The 24,496-nt window shown below is 34.2% G+C and overlaps 1 protein-coding gene across 1 annotated transcript in view; it reads right to left on the minus strand.

Moving 5' to 3' along the window:
- The window catches only part of LOC137408295 (snake venom 5'-nucleotidase-like), a 29,548-nt gene extending 14,013 nt beyond the window's left edge, over positions 1-15,535 (minus strand). The window contains exons 1-3 of the mRNA XM_068094757.1: positions 15,332-15,535; positions 3,676-3,823; positions 809-1,031 (exon numbers count right to left, since the gene is read on the minus strand). Of these exons, the coding sequence (XP_067950858.1) occupies positions 809-1,031; positions 3,676-3,823; positions 15,332-15,516 (556 nt within the window). The 5' untranslated portion in view covers positions 15,517-15,535. The remainder of the gene's footprint in view (positions 1-808; positions 1,032-3,675; positions 3,824-15,331) is intronic.
- Between the last annotated feature and the right edge of the window lie 8,961 nt (positions 15,536-24,496).

Raw genomic sequence — 24,496 nt, forward strand, 5'->3', positions numbered from 1 at the left:
TAAAATGTGAAAAATATAATAATTTTTAACATATCAAGAGAAGTTTTGTGCACTTTTTAGTCTTAAAAAATTGCAATAGCCTATCCGTTCAAAGCTGAGTAAAAATGGTGCTCTAAATTTAATAAATAACTGATGTTGGCTACTGTCAAAATTATGAAAGCTGGCAAACTTTCAATAAACCTTTGTCAGTGATACAATTGTGATTGAAACTTTCGATACGTTAGCAGATCGATAAAAATGTAGAAGTAGGACAGCTTTACACCAGCTAAGATCAGCAGACACAAGATCCATATATTTAAAAGTTTCATTCCATCAATAAAGCATCGTTCATGAAAAAAAGCTGACTACGAAAGTTGGACTGATCGTGCCAAGTTGTAGCTGTAAGATCGCAAAGCAATAAATATTATCCAAAATTTGCGAGATTGTTGCTACCGACCTTGACTCACCTTTTGGTAACCAAAAGAAAATTTGACGTACTATATTTCACATACATTTATACAGCATTTAAATTTATAAAATTTAAGTCATGAACTTGGCTAAAAGTCAATATAGTAGTGTCATGAATAGAACTGACAATATAACACTACATTTTACCACCATCGCTCTTTGAGAAGGTGGACTAAATTAAGGTCATAGACAGCACCTAAAGGTGAGTTGCATCATGGGATATCTATGTCTTTTATAGTCTAGTTCAGTTAAATGCCAGACTAGTACTAAGAAAACAGTATAATCATGACGCCATTTTGACTATCGTTGATAAACTTTGCAAAGTAAAAACATGTTGTAATAACAATTCTGCCTTACGTACCAACAGCAGTGAGGGTTGGAGTGTCTGTCGTTGTGTACCCAATGATACCAATTTTCTTGCCTCCAACATCTCGGACTATATAAGGCAGGTAACCGCTTAGACCTGGCTCATTGCTATCGTCTATGTTAGAGCTGAGAACTTCAAAACCCGACGAAACTGTGACATTATTGATAAAGTTTTGAAGCGGTTGAAGACCAAGGTCAAATTCATGGTTTCCTAGTGCCTAAAACAAGTAAATATTTACACAGACGCTTTAACTAAGCAACCAGTATGTGGAGGTCTTTAGTATAGATTGTCCATTACTTGATGCTTTTTGGCATGCTTAACTACATGTATGTACAGGTTGAGTTCTGCACATGAATTAATGATTACTAGTATCCAGGCAGTCTAGTGTGCTGTAAGAGATTATCAGGAGTGCTGATAAAGAGCAGAGAATAAGTATGCGCACAATTATTCTAGGAACCTGAAAGGTGAATGATTGGTGCAGATGATAGTATGCCAGGTGGACAAGCCAAATTTTCTGCGTTCAAATCCAGTATGATATAACATTTTCAACTTTCAACCATGGCTTCAGACAAACAGACAGACAGACACAACTCTTATTATAGCAAGGATGTATGGTTGATTGCATGGGAATGCAATTACTACACAAGTGCCCTTTTAATGACATTTAAATGAGAACTTTGACGAGGGCATGCAGCTTGGTCCAATTACCATATTGTCTGGTACAAAAATGCAAGTTGAATACTCAAGTGCTGTGTATATAAACCTGATAGCTAACAACTACACAGTGAATGAAGCTATTAGCCATTTTTTTAAAACTGATTGGGGACGGTTTTTAAACCATAAGAAATACTCAAAGTTTGCTTAGTTGTAAGTTAACTTAACGTTATATGATATACTGTAGGTAAACACCTAACCTTATATGATATACTGTAGGTAAACACCTAACCTTATATGATATACTGTAGGTAAACACCTAACCTTATATGATATACTGTGAGTAAACACCTAACCTTATATGATATACTGTAGGTAAACATCTAACGTTATATGATATACTGTAGGTAAACACCTAACGTTATATGATATACTGTGAGTAAACACCTAACCTTATATGATATACTGTGAGTAAACACCTAACCTTATGTGATATACTGTGAGTAAACACCTAACCTTATATGATATACTGTAGGTAAACACCTAACCTTATATGATATACTGTAGGTAAACACTTAGACTTGTATGATATACTGTGAGTAAACACCTAACCTTATATGATATACTGTAGGTAAACACCTAACGTTATATGATATACTGTAGGTAAACACCTAACCTTATATGATATACTGTGAGTAAACACTTAATGTCATGTGATATACTGTAGGCAGACACTCAACGTTATATGATATACTATTGGTAAGATAACAGAAAACTCTTCGTTGATGAAGGAATGCTATTGCTTGCTGAATCTCAAGTCAATTTAGAGCTCAGTTCTCCAAACACTTAAGCCTGGTTTCCATATGACAGTGCAATGATCGTGCGCGGCCCAGTTTTCGTGCGCAATGCATTTCTTGGGCCGCGATGCGGTGTTTCCATATCGCGCATAGGCGCCATGCTTGCATTGGACAGGGTGGATAATTTCCTTACTTTTTTGTAGAAGAGACATATTTCTTCGGAAAAACAACCCACCGTTGCGAAATTGCGCTGTCATATGAAAACCAAGCTTACTCTTTCGTACGGGAGATCGATTTCTTCAAAAAACAACCCTGCGTTAGAATTGTAGGATAGGTTGAAAAGGTCTAGCGTTGTGTTATAAGATACATCATCGCGCGCACCCATCGCAAAGATCCATTCTGTTGGATCCTTGCGATCAGCGTACGCATGTCGCGCGATCGCCATGCATTGACGTTTCCATATCACAGCTGGCCTACACACGACGTCGTGCGCCTTGTTGCGCGCTTTGCGCTGTCATATGGAAACCAGGCTTTAATAAAGCGTGAAGTAGATTTTTTAGCAAAGGTGATAGTAGCTAGTCATTGTAAAGCCTCTCAAGCAACTGCATAAGTTGTATTTAACTACAATCCAAAAGCATGACACCTGTCGCCTGCTAAAAGCATGACACCTGTCACCTGCTAAAAGCATAACACCTGTCGCTTGGTAAAAGCATGACACCTGTCGCTTGGTAAAAGCATGACACCTGTCGCCAGCTAAAAACTGGTGGAAATATCCCTGTAGGTTTATCTCACAGTTACGGAAAAACATGCTTCAACCCAAAATCACCAATAATTTTTCTGAGCTTTGGTCACTTTATAAAAGAACTGAAAAAAAGCATTTTAAGTAGGTAACTTTAAAATAGACTTTTACAACTTTAGATTCCCTGTCACACCGGCCACAGTGATTTAGGCGTAAACAGTTGAGTTGGTTTCGTATCTCAGGTGCTTATCATTTTGTGTTGTCTCTGTCCACACCTCTGAGATGCCTGTGCATATTTCTCTGAGATCTTTATGTTTATCTCTCTGAGATCTCTATGTCTATGCATCTGAGATCTAAATGTCTTTCTCTTCTGATATCTCTGTGCCTATGCATCTGAGATCTATATGATTATCTCTTTGAGATCTATATGTGTATCCCTCTGAGATCTTTATGTTTATTTCTTTGAGATCTCCATGTCCGTTCCTTCTGAAATCTCTATGTTTATGAGATATCAATATCTATTTTGATGCTTCAAAAATCTCTATTTCGATATCTCTGATATCTCTATGTCTACCCTTCTATGATGTAAAAGCTGTCTCATCTTAGCTAACCAACCTATAGATGAAAAGCACTAAAAATTACCAGCAAACTTGTAAGAGTTGTCTACTCACCATGGCATCATAGCGCAGTTTCTTCATAAATTGTGCAATGGCCATCCCTCGATAAACGTAAAACCAGAAAGTTCCTTGAAACTGGTCACCTCCATCCAAAAGCAGTACATTGTTCTTTTGACTCCTCACCTCTTCTATTTTAGTGTACCTGAAAATGTATGTTTGTTTTGCAGGGAGTCAAGTCATATCAACTTTTATTACAAGACATATGAGTTTGTGTACCAACCAACAATTTCTAGTCACACCCTCTAGTTGACAAATTCTCCCAAGACACGAGCATTAATTATTTTAAAACAGGGATCTGTCAATGACATGAGAAATAGTTCATATGAAGGTACAACATACAGGCTGATGTTACATAGCTTGTGTTCTATTGCAATAACATAGCATCTTAATTCCCATGATATCTGCCAACTTTCAGAATTCAGTCTTACAATTATGGTTCAAAACTATTGTTTTAGCTTTGTATGTTGTATATAATTATGCTGTTAACCTTGCATGTTGTATATATGTTGCAAGCACTGCATGTTTTGCTATGTTGCAAGCACTGCATGTTTTGCTATGTTGCAAGCACTGCATGTTTTGCTATGTTGCAAGCACTGTATGTTTTGCTATGTTGCAAGCACTGCATGTTTTGCTATGTTGCAAGCACTGCATGTTTTGCTATGTTGCAAGCACTGCATGTTTTGCTATGTTGTAAGCACTGCATGTTTTGCTATGTTGCAAGCACTGCATGTTTTGCTATGTTGCAAGCACTGCATGTTTTGCTATGTTGCAAGCACTGTATGTTTTGCTATGTTGCAAGCACTGTATGTTTTGCTATGTTGCAAGCACTGCATGTTTTGCTATGTTGCAAGCACTGCATGTTTTGCTATGTTGCAAGCACTGTATGTTTTGCTATGTTGCAAGCACTGTATGTTTTGCTATGTTGCAAGCACTGCATGTTTTGCTATGTTGCAAGCACTGTATGTTTTGCTATGTTGCAAGCACTGCATGTTTTGCTATGTTGCAAGCATGGCTTGTTTTGCTATGTTGCAAGCACTGTATGTTTTGCTATGTTGCAAGCACTGCATGTTTTGCTATGTTGCAAGCACTGCATATAAAATACTCTCAGTGGCTTTAAAATTTGCTCAAACTTTGATACCAGTTAGTTAATTTTTATTCTCTTCGCTGTAACAGCTCTTTTTACCATTTTTAACAACATCAAAATTATTTGTTTTCTGCCTCACTATTTCTTTAACTGATGTTATAATGTACTCATGCACCTAAGACTAACAAACACTGGTACCTTTTTACCATCGGTATTGATTACTGCCGCCTCTTAGCTGTTTACCTCTACAAAACCATGGAACACATACACTTAATAAATAATACAGCTAGCCCTCTGTCACTACATCTTCATGTTGCAGTTTTAATTGATACTAAAATATAAAATCTAAGATACAATGTTTTTCGACCAAGTGAGGCCGAATATAGAAACAAGCTTTTTAATTCAAAACTTTTTGTATTGTAATAATATGTAATAATTGTAATAATACTTTTACAAATAACTAAATAGCTGCCACTAACTTTTTTTTAATTTTATTGATTACTTCACTGTCTCTTGATTTTTCATCTCTGTGAAACTCGTCATAGATTTGTATGGTAGCGTGAAACCGATTATTTTCCAAGGTAACATGAAACAGAATGGATTGCCATTCTCCTTGACAAACAATACAAGGCAGAAAGCATTTCCTTGTGATGGCTTATGCATAGTTGTGAAAATGTGGTAAGCTATGAAGGGACTTTCAGTATAAACTAGGAAAATATATTTATTAAAACCTATTGCGTTTTCATGGAGATGCACATAAAGATATACCACCACACATTAATGGACAATTAGGTAAATGAGGGTCTGTAGAGACATGATTCATAGAGCTCTTCAGGAAATGGAGCATTCCAAGTCAGATGAGAAAGTTTTTATTAACCTTTTGACTAGTCAAGCTACATATGTTTTAAACATTATTTTTCTGTAATCACAGGTTCGCATTCTCTCTGATTTGATTGGCTATATTTATACATCTACCAAGACACAAATTAACCTTGTTAAGGCTTTGTTGAAAAATGAACTTATACACAATTTTAGTAGATTATATCAGAAAGTGCTGATATTTTTTTATCATTTGTTATTGTTTTTGATGTTTGATGTGATCTGACTGCCAGGATGTTTCAAGATTAAAATTGACAAAACTTGATCGCCATTAAAACACCCAGATCAAGTAAAAATGCAATTATGACATCACTACTTGAAAGAAAACTGACAGAATAGAGACACGTCTTGCTGCAACTTCAATGACATAGTCGATATCAACTATGGCTACGATAACGATATCGACTACGATAACGACTAATATAGCGTCATTTCTCACGTATTTTTCTTCCGGGCATTTGAACCACGATTAAGTTTTTTTATTTTAATCTTGAAACATCTTGGCAATCAGATCACCTCAAACATCCAAAACAATCACAAATGATAGAAAATATTATTACTTTCTGATAAAATCTACTAAAGCTTTGTGTAAGCTCATCTCTAAAGCAAGTGAATATTTTATAGATACAAGCCTTTTATGAGACTGAATAATATATAATAATATATAATAATAATAATAATAATATACAGATACAGAAAAAGAAAAAGAAAGAACAGATTCAATGTACAACTTACTCTAACGGTGACAGGATTTCAGCTAATCTGGGAGTAAAAGTGTTAACCAATCGTTAAGTAATTGAAGCCAGTTTTACTACTTATGCGCGTGTAGACGACTCCCATTACTCCTTAGGATAACCTTGAAAAAACAGTGAGCGCAAAAAGAACTTGGAACAAAATCCAGCATAGTATCACGAAAATGTACCCAGAATCAATCTGCTTTGCTAATGCATGACAAGCTAGATTACAGAATGAAAACTTTCTGCAGACGTTCTGGAAGGATAACTTTATATTCGGCATAGTAAAATATGGAGCATGAACAATACAGCATTCTTAGACTTTTAGCAAACATTGAAATATAAAAACAGCCTAATTTTTTTAACTTTTTTTATGACTAACTATTTTAAAAGCAGCAGCCGGAGCACATTATTACCACTTTTTGAACATAACATTTAGTAAATGGCTAGTTAAGGGAGACAAATCTAATTTTGGTTTGATTCGCAAACAGAAAAGGGTTTGTTCCTTATTCATAGCTTAATAAATTGACTCAGGTCCTTTGAAGAACTTTCCAAGCGAGCCATTTTAAAGTTTTGTATCAGAACCAAATTATCAGTGCGTTATGACGCAACATCCTTTTATAAAGAGATTGGTAGGTTGATGACTTGGCACAGTTATTGAAAGGCAACTGCTTTCAACATAACTGAATGATTGAGCTCATTATCATCAAACGAGTTTGTAAGAACTACTTGTTTGGTTTACTAAATAGGTTGGGTAAGAGAAGTGTCAAAATATTCAGTGCCTAGGTGAGATTAGATAAGCCTGAGCTAAACCGTATGTATCTAATTTAAGCGCTTTGAAGAATTTGACACTGCACGTAGCCATAACTGTTTACTAAACACTCAAGGTTCAATACTTTTAACACCTCGTTCACAAAACTATCAACGAGTCGATTCACTTTGGCTAGATTTATTGATGACACTTCTATGCTTTGAAATGATGAAAAGGACCACAACTACAAAGATTTAACACTTCAAAAGAAGATTTTAATCAATGGTTATTTTTTCAAAAAACAGGCCAGCTAAAAACCTGCAAGCGAGCGGACCAGGTAAATTTTAAAAATTTTATCCGGCAATCTTGATATGTGGTTTACATACAGAATCAGTTGTCATACTTCTTTTTGCAGCTTGTTCTATCACTTCGAAATATAATATCAACCTTGACTTCATTAAAATATGCCACATCACAAAATTTCATGAAAATACGCTTTGTTGTCAGATGTTATTAAAAATTTCCACACTACGACATTTTATGAAAATATGCTTGCTTTTCAAACCTTATTAAAACATGCCATATGTTGAAATTCCATGAAAACACGCTTTGTTGTCAAATTTCATTAAAATATGCTATATTGCAAAATTTAATGAAAATTTTTTGGTCATGAATTGTTATTGAGATCCAAGCATAAGGTGTGAAGTGTTTTTTTTAAATTTCAAGCTAAATTTTAAAATTAAAACTTTTTTAAATTGAATATAAAACTAAAAATACATGCTACATAACTTTGTAATATAAATATTATAAACATAACGTTCTGAGTCGACGGCATTAAACAAGGTAAATAGATTTGATCCTTCTTTTATTACATGAAACTAACATTTGACTGCATACAATCTTTTTTGAACTGATGAAAACTCACCGGCTATCGCTTTAGGATTTGCATGACTCAGTGACATATTCAATGTTTCACCTTATATTTTAAAGCAATGACAATACCATTTTCTACACAGCTCTTTATGCATATCTGTAGGATATCAAACGGTACCTTCATTAAAGTAAACATAAGCAAAGAGTAGGCTGTTTATAAATCAGTTTTAACTTTGCTTGTGCCTGAGATAAGATAGAAAAATGGGATTTATATGATGGCGGGAAGCCGATTACTTTCCAAGATAACTTGAAACAAAAAGAGTTGCCATTCCCCTTGGCAATCAATACAAGACAAAGCATTTCCTTGCGATAGATTGTATATGTGGTAAGCCAAGAAGGGACTTTTTGGTATAAACCAGGAAGAGATATCTATTAAAACCTATTGCGTTTCCATGGATATGCACATAAAGGTATACTACCACACATTAATGGACAATTACGTAAATGAGGGCCTGTAGAGACATGATTCATCGAGCTCTTCGGGAAATGGAGCATTCCAAGTCAGATGAGAAAGTTTTTTATTAACCTTTGGACTAGCCAAGATGCGTTTATCATTTATGAATAACTTGATATGAGAAAATAAAATATATGCTGAACTTTCTGGAATTCTACTCTTCTTCGATTGATGTTTTTGGTGTCAGATTTGAAATCAGACTTTCTATTAGTTAAGTTTAAATGAAATGATGTGATTGGCTTCTACTAGATAGTGTTAGATGAAACCTTTTACTGGGGAGTGTTAGATGAAACCTTTTACTAGGGAGTGTTAGATGACACCTTTTACTAGGGAGTGTTAGATGACACATTCGATTCAACGCACAAGCTTCCTGACTGATGTGCGATGACACGAAAAAGACTGTCAAATTATTTCAATAGTCATATATAATAAGAATTCCCACTGTCATGTCACTGCCTGTGACAAAATTATATCTCATTGAATAACACTTCTGCCTGCCTTAAAATAACAAACAATCAATTTATTTTTATTGTACTATTTTACTGGCATTCGAGAATTTGATTTTGTGAGCAAGAGTATATACACTCAGCTGTTATTACAAATTTAATTTTTTATCTGTAATTAGTGATCTTACTGCATCAAAAACGATGAGATCATGTTAATTTTGGTACCACTAGTAATTTTAGGGTGTGGCCTCATTTTTCATTTAAGAAATCATTTATAACTAGTGAGACCTGATTCAGGCTATTGAATATGATCGCTGCACCATTGAACTTCTGCCGATAATCAATACTAAGCAGAGGCAATGTGGCAAGTTTAAAAGGAGGAAAAGATAACTTTGCACAGATGTAGTAGGGCGCTGTATTAAGCATCTCAACACTCATGTGTAGTATTAATCGTTACTCTAGATTCTAGAATCTAGAATTAGATAGTTACAGAGTTAATTCTTTGGAAATCTAGTATCTCATTTATAGTGGTACTAGAAAAATGTCCAGCGTTACCTGGGTATTAAAACAGCTTATAAACAATTGCAGGTAATGTAGTTTCCTGTCCCCATTCCAATAGCCTGGAATATTTCAAATGGCTAATTTGAGTAAGCTACATGTAGTATCCCTAGTGCTAAACTTATCAATAAGAGCCGTGAGAAAAAGCTTTACTGATGTTGCGTTGTATCGCAATGCAGGGTTGCTATACTATTTTAACAGACATAACGACCCGTACTGCCCAATGAGTTCATTAATTTTATGTAGCTCAATGTGTTAGCATGTTGCCTGGAGGAACGGGAAATTCTGAGATCAAATCTTTTGAAGTAATGTTTCCTCATTCCAAGAATTTAATATCCATAGCTGGACACACAGACATACAAACATAGCTGGACACACAGACATACAAACATAGCTGGACACACAGACATACAAACATAGCTGGACACACAGAAATACAAGCATAGCTGGACACACAGACATACAAACATAGCTGGACAAACAGACATACAAACATAGCTGGACACACAGACATACAAACATAGCTGGACACACAGACATACGAGCATAGCTGGACACACATACATACAAACATAGCTGGACATACAGACATACAAACATAGCTGGACACACAGACATACAAAAATAGCTGGACATACAGACATACAAACATAGCTGGACACACAGACATACAAACATAGCTTGACACACAGACATACAAGCATAGCTGGACACACAGACATACAAACATAGCTGGACATACAGACATACAAACATAGCTGGACACACAGACATACAAACATAGCTGGACACACAGACATACAAACATAGCTGGACACACAGACATACAAACATAGCTGGACACACAGACATACAAACATAGCTTGACACACAGACATACAAGCATAGCTGGACACACAGACATACAAACATAGCTGGACATACAGACATACAAACATAGCTGGACACACAGACATACAAACATAGCTGGACACACAGACATACAAACATAGCTGGACACACAGACATACAAACATAGCTGGACACAGCGATTTGCAAAAAAAAACACACAAACTTTGAGATTTATAGATATAAGATATACTTACAGCAGAATTGAGAATAGTTGTCATATTTATAGATCGCATGAATCTGTTTGGTGAGTCCTCAATAGTCTGTTATTGAACCAATGATGCAATATACAAGAAGGCTAAGCAATTATGTATTAAAATATGTGTATGATTACTGATTTAAAACAAGCACATTTACTAAAGCAATGCAGAGCATTTAGAAAAAGAAAATAAATATGATATTGCCTTGAAGAATACTTATTGTTCATGCGTGTTCACGTTTTAATCTGACAATTGCAAAAAGAGACATCAAATATTAGGCAATTTTTAAAATTCATCTTTCTTTTTTTTATTTAAATTGATGAATTGTATTTTAATATTATATTAACAGACTTTTTACTCCACAAGAATTAATAAATATATGTATAATTAAAGATGAATTTAAACAATATTTTATCAAAAAGTATCAGTATTTTTCTATCATTTGCAATGGTTTTCGATGTTTGAGGTGGTCTGACTGCCAGGATGTTTCAATTTTCAAATTGATAAAACTTAATTGCGATTAAAACGCTCAGATCAAGCAAAAATACTCTTATGACGTTTATAGGAGTTGTAAAGAGAGTGACAGAATAGAGACACCTAACGCTGCAACTTGAACGCAATAGCTAATATTAATTATCACTATAATAGCGACTAGTGACATCATTTCACACATATTTTTCTTCCGAGCGTTTGAATCGCAATCAAGTTTGTCGATTTTAATCTTAAAACATCTTGGCAGTCAGAACACCAAAAACAACTGCAAATGATAAAAAATACCGATATTTTTTGATAAAATCTACAAAGGTTTTGTGTGTTTGTTCAGCATTGAGTTTTAATGAACTACAGAGTCACATGCAAAAAGTATGTGACTCTGTAGTTCATCCTCCATCCTCACATCCAGGTATTCGAGCTAATAGACTGAGCACTAATACTAACAGTGTGTGTAAAGATACTCGTCACTCTGTATCATTTTCAATTTACTGGTAGTATCTCTTAAGCTACTTTCTTGTAGTCGCGTTACTACATTTGTTACGGTACACCAAGCAGAAGCAAGTATGTGTACGTGTATATAATGTGTGCCTTTAAAGTAATATTGGCTATCAGTCTCTTGCTAAAAGGCTCAGAAATAATTTGTTGGTCTTGTTTAAATCACTTCTGATTGCGTGTGACCAAAAAATGGAAAAGATGCAGATCAGCACGATTTTTAGAATTCCTAAATGTCGCACCTGATTGAAGATAACATAGATTAATGAATCAACCTTATCTTAGCACCTTAGTTGTGTTTTTCTTGAGTGCAGCATGGCGCTCGGTGACAAAGCAAGGCGCTTGCTTAGCCTACACGGTAGTAACCCTGAGACAATATGTTACTGCTGCATCATGTTTACCTTAGGATGTTGCTCTACACGAGTCTAAAAGATGTCACCGATTTATTTTGCCAAATGACTTGAGTTCAATTGAGCATGCATCCCATATCCAATATCATCATTTTCGGCGAATGCTGATTCCATATGCATTTGAAATAGACCTGACAGCAACAACTATTTCTGTATGAACAATGTTAATCTTAGTTGTGACATATTTATTTTATTTGGCATAGATATAAGTTGACGCTGCCTATGAACCTTTTAGATGACTCATTGACTAACTAAATCTGTTGAGACCAAAGGATTTATCTAGTTCCATTCATTTCTATGACCTAAACTAGTTTTGTATTTGGCTGACTTTCATCATTAAAATTTAACATTTTTGAGCAAAAGTATGACATTCCAAAAATCTATTTCTCTGCTGATTATCATTTATAAATAGTTATTACAATGCTCAAATAATGCTAATAGTGAATTGAGCCAAAACTTTATGGCTTCCACTCGACCAAGACCAATTATCTAGTCATCGAGATAGCATGCTCTAGTTAACAAACCCTTTACCTTCACTACCACATTTACTTTCTATTTTGGTTTTTTCCTTCTATCTTGGTTTCCTTCCCCACTGAAAGTTTCTAGCGTGTCCCATCTACTAGGAGATTCAGTTTTCAAGTGTAAAATCTTAGAATACTTTTCGATGTCTCAAACTAGATAAAAGTTTTATCAGTTCGTTACTTTCTTCTCAGTGGGTGAAGTCATGTATTATGAATTACTAGTAAGCTGAAAGTCTCCTGCGCCATGAGAGATTGTCATGTGTAGTAATTACGTGTACAATTATTCTTAGATGAGGTGATGAAGTGGTGAAGGTGGTAGTGCGCTTTGCTGGGAGCTCAAATATTCAAGTTTGGTTCCTGTGCAGTGTAGTGCTTCTTCCTAACACTCTTAGCGTGGCTTTGGACAGATGGACTTGGGTCTTACAATCGTAAAAACTTGTGACATCGCTAAATACCCTCAGTTCAAATCCTTTCCTCAAACAATACTCTAAACCATCTTAAGTACCCTCAATCGGCAAGTTACAGCATCAGCTCTTTCAATTAGACCTTTTAGCAAATGCGGTAGGAAATTTCAACCAACTTTCTCAAACTGTTAAACAGATGCAATATCTTTGCACTTACTGGCATCGGCCTATAGGTTAGTCAGTTCAGATCATGTTCATTCAAGAATGTTGGTTGCAATGATGAAATATTATGCATGAGAAAGCTTGTTCAAAGCTTGGAAAGAAATAATCAGACACTTATCTATAACAACGGATCATATGCACAGATAGGGAGGTATACTTGAAGAATGTGGTGTGAGTGTCTTTCTACTTAACAGCCGGGTAGCTAGGCAGCACTAAGTTGTACCCCAATACCTAAAGATACATAAATATATAATAGATACATAGACAGTTGTACCCCAATACCTAAAGATACATAGACATATAGATACATAGACAGTTGTACCCCAATACCTAAAGATACATACACATATAGATAGATAGACAGTTGTACCCCAATACCTAAAGATACATAGACATATAGATAGATAGACAGTTGTACCCCAATACCTAAAGATACATAGACATATAGATAGATAGACAGTTGTACCCCAATACGTAAAGATACATACACATATAGATACATAGACAGTTGTACCCCAATACCTAAAGATACATAGATATATAGATACATAGACAGTTGTACCCCAATACCTAAAGATACATAGATATATAGATACATAGACAGTTGTACCCCAATACCTAAAGATACATAGACGTATAGATATATAGACAGTTGTACCCCAATACCTAAAGATACATAGACATATAGATATATAGACAGTTGTACCCCAATACCTAAAGATATGTAGACATATAGGTACATATATAAACAGTTGTACCCCAATACCTAAAAATACATAGACATATAGATATATAGACAGTTGTACCCCAATACGCAAAGATACATAGACATATAGATACAAAGACAGTTGTACCCCAATACCTAAAGATACATAGACATATAGATACATGGACAGTTGTACCCAATACATAGAGATACATAGACATATAGATACAGAGACAGTTGTATCCCAATGCGTAAAGATATATGGACATATAGATACATAGACAGTTGTGACCAATACGTAAAGATACATAGAAATATAGATACATAGACAGTTGTACCCCAATACGTAAAGATACATAGACATATAGATACATAGACAGTTGTACCCCAATGCGTAAAGATACATAGACATATAGATACATAGATAGTTGTACCCCAATACGTAAAAATACATAGACATATAGATAGATAGACAGTTGTACCCTAATGCCAATTGTTAAAATAATTACCAAACAACAAAAATAACTTAACAAAAGAGTTACCTGAAGGATTACCTAACAACAGCACTTTTTAACCACCTTAGATTTTAAACAGCATAATAATTGCTGTCACTTTTAGCATTTGTCTACATGTGTTCAGGTGTTCGTTAAGTATTATGGACAGAGATTGTCCTCCATTTGAGATCATAGGCTGCTAATAGTTCTTCTGTCGTTTTGCAGAAATATAGCTTTGTTCTTTTATTCGTGTCAACTGTTTTTTCATCCTCCAATCATACTATTGTGAGTTTATGTTACTTATCCATTATATCATACTAGTACCGAGGCAGTTTGATGAGCATAAGAGATCGTAACATGTAATAACTATGTGCGCAATTATTCTAAGTGCAGCAAGGTTGTTGTGTAGAGAAGTCGGCGGTGTGCCTGGCCGCTATACTGAACACCCGAGTTCGATTCCAGTGCAATGCATTATTTTACTGAGCTGTAAGCGTGGCTTCGGACAAATAGATGGATGCATCTCTTATGGTAGTAAATACCAGTACCCTGGTAGTCTGGTGTGAGTAAGAGATGCATGGTCGGGTGTGCCACATAATGCACAGAGAATAAGTATGCGCACAATTATTCTAAATTTGGAAAGATGATTGACGAATTTGAATATCTGGGTCTAATTACGCACAACAAAATCTTTTTCCTAACGGTCGAATCGTACCTTCGGACAGAAAGAAGGTCAGACGAGCACAGCCCTTATTAAAGTAAATATTATTAATAATATGAAAATGGACACAGCTGATACGTTAAATTTCTCCTCATATTACTTATCTGTCAAAAGCCTAGGAAAACATTTATCTATAGAAAATACAAACATCAGCTGTTGCCTCTGTCCCCTCTGTTCCCCCACAGTTCAGAACATAAATACAGCATCGACAAACTATGTCTACACCTTGTCTAGTTTACATTATTAGTATTATAAAAGACTTACAGCCTAGCAAAGCCCCCGACACAATCTCCTGCAGCAGATTGGGAGGCGCTACAGACACCCCCATACTTATGAGCTTCATCGATCCTAGCGTGTATATCATTAGTATGCAGTATGGTCAGTTCGTAACAATGGCTTCTTAAAACTAACACACTGGTCAACGCTGCCAGCAGAATTGTTGGTTGCATGCCTAACTTCAGCAGTTTACTCGATTGTTGCTTCGGTGCATACAAAATGAACTGTGCATTACAGGCAGGCTATGCCATAACATCTCCTCATTGATATTATATGCTTGACTGGCGCTGCTATCTAATCTTCTAATTGAAATGCTTTCACCCTGAGAGGTTATAAAAAAGATGATAATGCAAATTTTGTGGTCTAGAGGTCATCGAATAATTGGTTTGCTTTGTTAGCTCATCATATTTGCAAGTTATTTGCAGTTTATGAAGGTCTTTAGACAGCTAACCGGTACTCTATTACCACGTCTTATAGATATATATGTATATAGGTGTTGCTTATTGGATTATATTCCTAGCAATTAATTGTTATGAATATAATGAAATAAGCAACATTTTTACCAATAACCAATTTACATATTTATGGTACAACTTGTTTGCAAAAGACTGTGAGATGGCAAAAGAATCCAATGAATGTGGCTTTGGACAGATGAACTTAGGTCTTAGAATCAAAAACTTGTGACTTCGCCAAATACCTTCAGTTCAAATACTTTTCGCAAACAATACTCTAAACCATCTTAAGTACCCTCAATCGGCAAGTTACAGCAACAGCTTTTTCGATTAGACCTTTTAACAAATGCAATAGGAAATTTCAACCAAATTTCTCAAGCTGTTAAACAGATGCAACATCTTTGCACTCACTGGCATCGGCCTATATGCTAGTCAGTTCAGATCATGTTCATCCAAGAATGTTTGTTTCAATGATGAAGTATTATGCGTGAGAAAGCTTGTTCAAAGCTTAGAAAGAACTAATCAGACACTTCTCTATGACAACGGAGGATCGTATGCAAGGATAGGGAGGTACTTAAAAATGTGATGTTAGTGTCTTTCTAGTTGACAGCCGATAAGTTAGACAGCATTAGGTTGTAGCCCAATACATAAAGATACATAGACAGATAGATACATAGACAGATAGATACATAGACAGATATATACATATACATATAGATACATAGCCAGATAGATACGTAGACATATAGATACATATACAAATAGATACATAGACAGATAGTTACATAGACAGATATATACATAAACAGATAGATATACACATGCAGATAAATATATAGATAGACACATAGACAAATAGATACATAGACAGATAGATACATAGACAGATAGATACATAGACAGATAGATACATAGACAGATAGATACATTGACAGATAGATACATAGACAGATAGATACAATGAAATATATGAGCTTTATTATCACTGATCAATGCTATTTAAAGCAAATTAGACCATGAACTAAAACAATAAGATAAAGAATAGTAAAGTAAAATACGAGTATTGCATATAGAAGAAAAATCTGAGCCCTCTGTCAGGCCAACATATGTCTGTTTGGTAGCATTAGGTTCGTTGGTCATAACTGTAGCCTGATAGATGACAGAACTGGACGAACATGCATTTGGCAGTGCACATGTACTTTTATCTCGACAGTTGCATGTTGCTGTTGGCTTTTCGTTTGATAGCTGCGCTTTGTTGTTATTTGTAATAATCTGTCCAATGATCTTCATGCAGCTATAGATAAGTTTTAAATTGCTTCTATTAAATATCGAATAAAGTTTGTGATCTTTGGGAAATTCTTCACTCAGAGCTCTGAAGAAAAGCTTTCCTATGTTGGTTGCAACATTTTTAGAGAAAGGGGGGTCATACCAAAGTATATTTCTTCTGCGTTTGTTTCTGGTGTTATGCGATGTTGTATTCTCACTAAATGTCAGTTTATGATAGTATCCACTTCTATTAAGGGCTTCTTGGTGTTCTTTTGTATTTTGTCTAAATATATCTTGATTTGATGATATTGCGGAGAGGCGCAGGTTGATTGATGCTGCTGGAATGTTTTTGATGATGGAGGGTGGATGGTTAGATCTTGTGTGCACGTATCTAGGCATATTATTGGGCTTGCTGAAGGGTCTATATAATTCATTCTGTAGATCTAATGATATATCCAAAAAGTCAATAGTGCTTTTATTTGCATCTACAGATATTTTCAGCCCATATTGATGGAATAATGTGCACAGATTTTTCTTGAGCTTCTCAGTTTGTTTAGGAGTTGCTCTCACTACGCCAAGTCCATCATCTCGGTATAATCCAAAAGTCTCTTTTGTGATTTGGTTTATCTGATGTAACATAAAGCAGCCAACCAGTTTACATATTTCTGCTCCATCATAGGAACCCATAGCCACATCGAAGCAGTCTGCATGTCCTGATTTTCCCCATGCTTCATGATCACTATATAGCAGGGTCTTTTTAGTATGCAAGATTATTCTGCGCTCATCAGATGTTATAGTCTCGTAGTTGGTAGCAAAGTCTAAAGCTAGAGATAGAAGGTCAATAGATATAGAGGGGTAGAAGGGTAGAACTCAACAACATCAAAAGATCTGTGCTCATTATTCCATCGATATGGGCTGAAAATATCTGTAGATGCAAATAAAAGCACTATTGACTTTTTGGATATATCATTAGATCTACAGAATGAATTATATAGACCCTTCAGCAAGCCCAATAATATGCCTAGATACGTGCACACAAGATCTAACCATCCACCCTCCATCATCAAAAACATTCCAGCATCAGTCAACCTGCGCCTCTCCGCAATATCATCAAATCAAGATATATTTAGACAAAAGACGAAAGAACACCAAGAAGCCCTTAATAGAAGTGGATACCATCATAAACTGACATTTAGTGAGAATACAACATCGCATAACATCAGAAACAAACGCAGGAGAAATATACTTTGGTATAACCCCCCTTTCTCTAAAAATGTTGCAACCAACATAAGAAAGCTTTTCTTCAGAGCTCTGAGTGAAGAATTTCCCAAAGATCACAAACTTTATTCGATATTTAATAGAAACAATTTACAACTTAGCTATAGCTGCATGAGGAATATTGGACAGATTATTACAAATAACAACAAAGCGCAGCTATCAAACGAAAAGCCAACAGCAACATGCAACTGTCGAGATAAAAGTACATGTGCACTGCCAAATGCATGTTCGTCCAGTTCTGTCATCTATCAGGCTACAGTTATGACCAACGAACCTAATGCTACCAAACAGACATATGTTGGCCTGACAGAGGGCTCATTCAAGAAAAGATATTACAACCATCGTAGCAGCTTCAACAATCCATCAAAACGAACTTCAACAGAACTAAGTAATTATATATGGCAGCTTAAAGATCGATCCATCCAGTACGACATCAAGTGGAGAGTATTGAAAAAAGCGAGTAGTTACAATAAGACCAGTAAACGCTGTAATTTGTGTACTTGGGAGAAGTACTTCATTTTATACAAACCTGAGCTTGCAAGCTTAAACTCAAGAAACGAGCTTGTGTCAAAGTGCAGGCATTCAAATAAGCACTTAATTTGCAATGCTGTGACATGAACCAATTAAATTGTTGTATTATATGTAGCTGGCCTTTATCGTTAAGCTACTCGATGTGTTTTTACGTACAGTCATATGAGCTTCAGATCATTTTAATTTTACCTGACGAATGGTAACAACCATGAAACTTTAAGTTGTAAAATGTTTTAAAAGTTTTCAGTTCTTAATACAGTTTATATAAATGCTCTATTTTAATATTGAGCACTCTCTTCTAGTAAACTGCAACCTTCTTCTTCATCAGTATATATTTATATAGATATATATATATATATATATATTGTATATATATATATACATGTATATTGTATATATATAAATATGTATAGGCCCATGTATATACATATATATTTATATATATATATACATATATAAATATATATTTATTTACCAATATGTATCTATAATATATATATTTCTCAAAGTTTGTGTGTGTCTGTGTATGCCCAGCTATAGCTATTAAAATCTTTTTTATCACACTGTTTAGTATAGCCAGTGTTGAGAGGTATCAGTATCATCATATTCAAAGTTTTGATGGATAGCTTCTGGTGGAACAGTAACCCTTTTTATAGACACGCACGCACGCATGCACACACACACGCACACACACTTCTATGCAAGAACTGTTATTATTAGTTCAACATATTAAGGATTTTTATTTAGTTTTCTCAGTTCGTATTAATTTATCATTACCGAATCATCTTTTATTGTAATCGTAGCAAAACAGATTTAATTTAGCTATTTTTTGCTAATTATTTCACATATACATTTGAACCCTTTTATAGCTCTTTTTGTGATTTAGTTAACTTGCAAAAACCTTTTCTTCATGATATGAAGTTTGAACGTTACAGTTGTTTGACAATTAAGCTTTAAAACCTTTACATGTGTTTTTATGTTCTCTCTTAAATTATTTCAACTACACAAACCCCTTTCTCATGATATGTGGTTTGAAAGTTAGAATGGCAAATGTTGTTATATATTAAATACAAATCTATTTTCTGACCAAAGGCTTTTTTATTACCTGGACAACGCTGAGTAGTACAGCTCGTATCTATTTATATATATTTCTCAAAGTTTGTTGGGGCCTATGTGTATTCGTGTACTCGTCGTTTGGATTGTCCAGCTATAGCTATTATTTTAGCACTGCGCCCTCGCGTTACGATGCCCATGTTTTTGGAACCTCTAAATATTTGGGAAAATAATATTTAGGAACCTAAGTGTATGCAACACAATGCTTTTTCGTCTTTTTTTGTTAAAGCTAATTTGGTCCGGCCCACGATATCAACAGAAATATATTTACGAACTTAAAATTTGGCGTTTTGTGTACTGATTATATATCTTATCCCACGACCAAACAAGAGTGAAGCGATTGGTTGGGAGATTTATAATAAATGCACATGTGCATATAACTCCTAAAAATTATTCATTAATGGCTGTCGCAAACCATTGTACTAAAACCTCATCAACAAATTTAACCATTTTTGTGTAAAGAGTCGTTTAAATATAATAACGATACAAAACACATACAAACCTTTTTAAATATGTTACCAAGTCTTTGAAAGGTCACCACAAAACCCTGAAACTAACTCATCTGATCAGATTATACATGAATAGACAGATTAATTTGGCCAAAAATCACCACAAAACGCTTGAAAAGCTTGGTTTATTAATAGTTATGACCGACCTACGATACCCCAATAAAGCCGTGCGACAGATATTAGAACTATTTAGCAGTGTGCATTTCACGAGAAAACCGTGCTCATTTCACCAGTCTATGGCATTGTTTAATTGCCAAGAAGGTTTGCGTAATTAACGTAGACTGTTTGAGGCGTAGACCGATTTACAGGTACGAAAATGTGGTACACAGTTTATCAGCCTACGTTTTTGTCCAATTACCGAAGGTTTATCAAATTATCTAGAACATCAGCGAGATTTCTTTACATCTTATCTACAAGGTAGGGCGTTACTACAATGCCCCTTTATGACAAAAATATTTCTTTATTTCACTCCAGTTTGCATAAAACTTCCAGACGCGTGAATGCTAACGCTTGCTTTCTGTTAAATATCGCTGTCAAAACCATTCTACATTCACAACACAACCAATTTTCAAACTGTATATTACACGGCAGCTTGCCGTTTTACTTTTAATATTGCATTTCAGAGATATAATAAACATATTTCTTTATTGTTGTTGTTAGTTAAATTACGTACAGTAGGTTAGGTCTACAGCTTGAATTAATATTTATTTTATTATCGTAAAACATAAGTTTGAGATAGTTAAATATTTATTTTATCAATATTTATTTCTGTTACATATCGTTGTCAAAACGGTTCTGCATTCAACACAACCAACTTTCAAACTGTATATTACAATATATTTTACTTTTAATATTGCATTTCAGAGATATAATAAACATATTTCATTATTGTTGTTGTTAGTTAAATTACGTACAATGGTTTAGGTCTGCAGCTTGAATTAATATTTATTTTAACCAACAACCAACTTTCAAATTGTATATTACACGGCAGCTTGCCATTTTACTTTTAATATTGCATTTCAATATAATAAAAGATATAATAAACATATTTTATTATTGCTGTTGTTAATTAAATTATGTACAATAGTTTAGGTCTGCAGCTTGAATTAATGTTTATTTTAACCAGCAACCAACTTTTATATTGTATATTACACGGCAGCTTGCCATTTTACTTTTAATATTGCATTACAATTTAATAAGAGATATAATAAAAATATTTCATTATTGCTGTTGTTAGTTAAATTACGTACGGTAGGTTAGGTCTACAGCTTGAATTAATATTTATTTTATTGTTGTAAAATATAAGTTTGAGTAAATCAAATCATAAATCAATGACTTACTTTTTAACAACTTTGCTAGGGAGTGCATCACTCGATTAGCTATCAATGACCAAATTTTACAACGCAAAAGAGAGGAGACTAGACTGCGCGACCTTTAACAGATACTGTACTCGTATACTTATAACATATATTGTAATATCAACAATTTACCAATTACTCGTATATGTGGTTTCAACCCACCTTTACCTCCAAAATAAATTGTTAGTTGCGCCTTTTTAGAGTCGTGCTCCCTATAATTTATTTTATATCATCTCAAACAAGTCTCATTTACACTATACTCTGTCAATTCCTGCTGAAAACTACTTTTTCAACAACCAACAGTACCCTTTCTTTTTTCCATTATTACTTTGGTTGTGGGCTGTATAACAGTGAAATTTTTAGTTAAAATATATATATGTTGTTGAACTCGCCATGGCAAGTTATCCGTATCCGTTATCCAGTATATCCAGTATCTGTTATAATAAAAATGATTAGTGAAATTTTTGTTAAAAGTTTGAAATTTACTAAAATTCAGATTAAAACTTTCTTCAAGTACGTGTTTAGTAAACTAAATTCATCTAAGTTAATAGTCCATGTAGTACATTGTAATATTATATTATCTTGGGGATCATAATCACAAAATGTCCTGAAGTCATTGTAGGTACCTATAGTTCCTAAGATTATTGTAGTATTTTGGTACTATTTTAAATGATGATGATTTTTACCCCGAGGTGTTTGCATTAGATAATGACTATGGGTTTCTATACCACTCTATGTACGTATATTACTTATGATATTTTCGCATGCCAACACTGGCATACAAAAATGGGCACGTAAATTTTTGCATGCCCACATTGAAACGAACTGAAATCATAAAACTGTATACCAAATAAGTTTTTATTGTAAACATAGCAAAATAGACTCTATTAAGCCATTACTTGCTAATAATTTCACATTTAAATACATTTACATTTTCTTTTCTAATTAATTTCAACTAAACACTTCTTGAAATTTTAAACTTACAGTTGTTTTATTTATTTTTAATTTAGTTGTTCTGCACAAAACCTTTTCCTAGTGATATGAATTTTGAAACTTACAAACAGTTGTTTGAAAAAATTTGCAAACCTTTTCAGTTGTTTTTATTTTCTCTCTTAATTTATTTTAACTACACAAAACGCTTCTCTCCAAGTATGTAGTTTAAAAGTTAGAATGGCAAATTTTGGCATACAAATAAACTTTTTGTCCGAAAATTTTTTTATTACCCGGACAATGCTGGGTTGCACAGCAAGTATATATATATATATATATATATATATATATATATATATATATATATATATATATATATACATACACATATGTACAAAGCTGATGGCTATGATAATAGCTAATTTTTTGTTTATCAATGTTTAATCCTCTTCGTGCTTGGGCCAAACACTTTTCTCCTTTTGTATGTAAAGTACTACAGAATGCCCAGCATTGCACAGGTAATAAAAACGTTTCTGCGCAGAAAATTTCTTTGAAATCAACATGTACCACATTAATTATTCTAGCTTTTAAATGAAGGTTTTTATTTATGTGTGTGCTATAAGTTCAATTAGATTTATGTTATATATATACTGTACATATACGTCATAATGCAAACAGCTGATACACACATGCGACTACCTATGATGCCATTTATATTAAACTACAAAAAACTTAAAAAATCAATTTCATAATTTAGACCAAGCCTAATTTACAAACATTAAAAGTTTCAACTGTTTTAAATTTGGTTGAGTTTTGACTATAGTTGTGCTAAATGCATTATATATTTTAAACAAATCTAATAGGGACAATAGAGTTAGAATATAAAATTATGAAAATAGTATTATTACACAGTGTTTACAAGATAAATCCAAGATTGTGTGAAAAACATGTTAAGTATTGCATGTTTAAAATCTAAATTACATCAATTATTCCTATAACTTTGCTATGAATTAGGATAGGACAACTCTTAATTATAAAACAGTTAAGGAATTTGCTTCCAAGTCAGAACTAGCAACAGTTTATTGACTTTAATCATTTTTATTTAATATTTCTATCATTTAGTTCATTAAGAAAACTTGCAATAGTAATAATAAAGGTTGTTATGAGGTGTCTTGGTGGTATAGCACTGTTGCTCCCATTGTTGCATACGTGGTTTGTGGGGGAACGAGATGCGAAACTTATTAGCATCAAGGTGGCCCATTTGAAAACAATTATTTGTAACCTTCCTGGAAAAAATGTCATTTCGCTTGCTCTTCAATGGTCCAATCGATTCTAGGAAACGAAAGTGGTTTTTCCCGTTCTGTTCAAGTGCTAAGGGTGCTTATTCTATGATCGAGTGCTATTTTTACAATTAAGAGATAAAACTTGCTGTACAAAAAATACAAACACAAAACACAAAAACGTTTTGTTACAAAGACAGAACACAAGGTAAGTCATAGCGGTGTGAACGCAAGGTATGTCACAAGGTAAGTGAGCAATGCTGTGTGTTTACAATAATAATTGGAGTACCTCAGTCAGAATAACGCTTGCTAAAAATGGTAATTATGGCTCATGCCAATTAACCCTTTTGCTGGGGAAATGACATGAATATATTTATTGGTTCCATAGGCAAATCAAATTTATGTGGTTTTTGGTAGAAGCTGATAAATCGTCACC

Source organism: Watersipora subatra, chromosome 11 (genome assembly GCF_963576615.1).
Source record: "Watersipora subatra chromosome 11, tzWatSuba1.1, whole genome shotgun sequence".
Classification (NCBI taxonomy): domain Eukaryota; kingdom Metazoa; phylum Bryozoa; class Gymnolaemata; order Cheilostomatida; family Watersiporidae; genus Watersipora; species Watersipora subatra.